Genomic DNA, 3,945 nt, shown 5'->3' on the forward strand with positions numbered 1-3,945 from the left:
TGATCACATAGATCACAACCTTGTCTAAGTCAATGAAACTATGAGCCATGCTATGTAGAGCCACCCAAGATGGACAAGTCATGGTGGAGAGTTCTGACAGAACATGGTCCACTGGAGAAGGGAATGGCAGACCACTTCAGTATTCTTGCCTTGAAAATCCCACAAACAGTATGAAAAGGCAAAAAGATATAACACTGAAAGATGAACTCCCCAGGTCAAGAGGTGCCCAATACACTACTAGAGAAGAACAGAGAAATAGCTCCAGAAGAAATAAAAAGGCTACGCCAAATCTGAAACAATGGTCAGTTGTGGATGTGTTTGGTGGTGGAAGTAAGGTTCAATGCTGTAAAGAACAATATCGCATAGGAAACTGGAATGTTAGGTTCATGAATCAAGGTAAATTGGAAGTGGTCAAACAGGAGGAGGTGGCAAGAGAAAACATCAACAATTTAGGAATGAGTGAACTGAATGGACAGCAATGATTGAATTCAATTCAGATGACCACTATATCTACTACTGTGGGGTAAGAATACCTTGGAAGAAATAGAGTAGCCCTCATAGTCAACACAAGAGTGAAATGCAGTACTCAGGTGCAATCTCAAAAATGACAGAATGATCTCTGTTCATTTCCAAGGCAAAGCATTCAGTATCACAGTAATCCAAGTCTATGCCCCAATCACTAATGCTGAAGAAGCTGAAGTTAACAGTTCTGTGAAGACCTGCAAGACCTTCTAGAACTAACACCAGAAAAAGATGTCCTTTTCATCATAGGGAACTGGAATGCAAAAGGGGCAAGTCACGAGATACCTGGAATAACAGGCAAGTTTGGCCTTGGAGAACAAAATGAAGCAGGGCACAGGCTAACACAGTTTTGCCAAAAGAACACACTGGTCATAGCAAACACCCTCTTTCAATGACACAAGAGAAGACTCTACACATGGACATCACCAGATAGTCAATACTGAAATCAGACTGATGATATTCTTTGCAGCCAAAGATGAAGAAGCTCTACACAGTCAGCAAAAACAAGACCGGGGAGCTGACTGTGGCTCAGATCAGGAACTCCTTATTGCAAAATCCAGACTTACATTGAAAAGTAGAGAAAACCCCTAGGCCATTCAAGTATTACCTAAACCAAATCCCTTATGATTACACAGTGGAAGGGACAAATAGATTCAAGGGATTAGATCTAATAGACAGAGTGCCTAAAAAACTATAGATGGAGGTTTATAATACTGTACAAGAGGTGATGATCAAAATCATTCCCAAGAAAAAGAAATGTAAAAAGGCAAAATGGTTTTCTGAGGAGGCCTTATAAATAGCTGAGAAAAGAAGAGAAGCTAAAGGCAAAGGAGAAAAGCAAAGATATGTCCATCTGAATGCAGAATTCCAAAGAATAGCAAGGAGAGATAAGAAAGCCTTCCTCAGTGATCAATGCAAAGAAATAGAGGAAAACAATAGAATGGGAAAGACTAAAGATCTCTTCAAGAAAATTAGAGATACCAAGGGAACATTTCATACAAAGATGGGCTCAATAAAGGTCAGAAATGGCACAGACCTAACAGAAGCAGAAGATATTAAGAAAAGGTGACAAGAATACACAGAACTATGCAAAAAAAAATTCTTCAACTATGCAAAAAAAATCTTCATGACCCAGATAACCACAAAGGTGTGATCAGTCAGCTAGAGCCATATATCTTGGAGTGTGAAGTCAAGTCAGCCTTAGGAAGCATCACTACGAACAAAGCTAGTGGAGGTGATGGAATTCCAGTTGAGCTATTTCAAATCCTAAAAGATGATGCTGTGGAAGTGCTGAACTCAATGTGTCAGCAAATATGGAAAAATCAACAGAGCCCACAGGACAGGAAAAGGTCAGTTTTCATTCCAATTCCAAAGAAGGGCAATTCAAAGAATGTTCATACTACCACACAATTGCACTCATTTCACACACTGACCAGGAAATGCTCAAAATTCTCCAAGCCAGGCTTCAACAGTTAAGTGAACTGAGAACTTCCAAATGCTCAAGCTGGATTTAGAAAAGGCAGAGGAATCAGAGATCAAACTGCCAACATCTATTGGATCATACACAAAGCAAGAAAATTCAAGAAAAACTATTTATTCTAGAAAACTATCTATTTCTGCTTGATTGGCTACACTAAAGCCTTTGACTGTGTGGTTCACAAGAGATGGGAACACTAGACCACCTTACTTGCCTCCTGAGAAACCTGTACAGGTCAAGAAGCAATAGTTAAAACGAGACACCGAACAACAGATTATTGTTTGAAAATAACAATTTTCAAAATTGGGAAAGGAGTATGTCAAGGCTGTATATTGTCACCCTGCTTATTTAACTTATATGCAGAGTATATCATGCAAAATGCCAGGTGGGATGAAGCACAAGCTGGGATCAAGAATGCCAGGAGAAATACCAATAACCTCAGATATGTAGAGGGCACCACCCTTAAAGCAGAAAGTGAAGAAGAACTGAAGAGCCTCTTGATGAAGGTGAAAGAGAAGAGTGAAAAAGCTGGCTTAACACTCAATATTCAGAAAATGAAGATCCTGGCATCCGGTCCCATCACTTCATGGCAAATAGATGGGGAAACAGTGGAAACTGTGACAGACTTTATTTTCTTGGGCTCCAAAATCACTGTGCACAGTGTCTGTAGCCATGGAATTAAAAGACACTTGCTCCTTGGAAGAAAAACTATGACAAACCTAGACAGCATATTAAAAGGCAGAGACATCACTTTGCTTACAAACATCCATATAGTCAAAGCTATGGTTTTTCCACTAATGATGTATGGGTGTGAGAGCTGGGCAATAAAAAAGGCTGAGCGCTGAAGAACTGATGTCTTTGAATTGTGGTGCTGGAGAAGACTCTTGAGACTCCCTTGGACTGCAAGGAGATCAAACCAGTCAATCTTAAAGGAAATCAACCCTGAATATTCATTGGAGGGACTGATGCTGAGGCCGAAGCTCCAATACTTTGGCCACCTGATGAGAAACCTGACTCATCAGAAAAGACCGTGATGCTGGGAAAGACTGAAGGCAGGAGAAGAAGGGGACGACAGAGGACGAGATGGTTGGATGGCATCACTGACTCAGTGGACATGAGTATGAACCAACTCCAGGAGTTGATGAAGGACAGGAAAGCCTGGCGTGCTGTAAAGAGTCGGACACGACTGAGGGGCTGAACAACAACTAGATACTGCTCATCATCAGTAAAGGGAAGATTTCTAAGGAAACAAGGAAGACTTTCACCCTAAGTGTTACTAGTAAGAGAAAGAGAATACTTTGAAATGAAATGACTGCGATTTAATCAATTAATATATGGTAATATGTTTACAACGGGGTCCATGCGTGGGCTTATCACTTTCACCCCTGTTGTTACAGATAGTTCCAGCCCACGTCAAGTGCTCGGGAAAAGTTTGTGGGGAGGTCCGGGGCCTCACCCGCCTCACCAGGTCTGAGGAATGCCACGTACCGAATTTGAGAGTCGTCGTCCCCGGGCGCCTGTGTCTCTATGCATGCCAGCCTCAAGGCAGTGATCTCGGCTTCCAAGGCGCGGGCCTTCGCCCGCTGGGAATCCATGGAGCTGTGCTGACGTGAAGCTAGCTGCCTGATTTAGGCGCGCCAGGTCTGGTTCTTCAAGCCTCGCGCGCTCCTGGAGCGAACCATTCCGGAACTCGGAGGGGGAGGCAAGGGAAACACGCGCAATTCCCGCGCCTATAACTCGGTCACGCAAGTGTCTCCGGCTACTTGCCATCCGTGCGCACTTTTCCACAGCTGTCCTCCAGCAGTCCGTACGCTTCAAGAGAGCTGAAATCCCTCTCGAAGCCCAAGGGAGCAGCTATCCACCCCGACCGGGTGGCAGCTTGGAGCCCCAGTCACGGAAGGGGCGGTTCCACGAGCGCTTGAAGAGGGAGCTTCTTTGTATTTCTT

General features: G+C 43.4%; 1 protein-coding gene across 1 annotated transcript in view; it reads right to left on the reverse strand.

Moving 5' to 3' along the window:
- Nucleotides 1-3,892, reverse strand: part of CENPP (centromere protein P) — a 239,547-nt gene extending 235,655 nt beyond the window's left edge. The window contains exon 1 of the mRNA XM_004004078.6: nucleotides 3,488-3,892. Coding sequence (XP_004004127.1) covers nucleotides 3,488-3,594 — 107 coding nt within the window. The 5' untranslated portion in view covers nucleotides 3,595-3,892. The remainder of the gene's footprint in view (nucleotides 1-3,487) is intronic.
- Nucleotides 3,893-3,945: the final 53 nt, after the last annotated feature.

The sequence above is a fragment of the Ovis aries genome, chromosome 2 (genome assembly GCF_016772045.2).
Source record: "Ovis aries strain OAR_USU_Benz2616 breed Rambouillet chromosome 2, ARS-UI_Ramb_v3.0, whole genome shotgun sequence".
Lineage (NCBI taxonomy): Eukaryota > Metazoa > Chordata > Mammalia > Artiodactyla > Bovidae > Ovis > Ovis aries.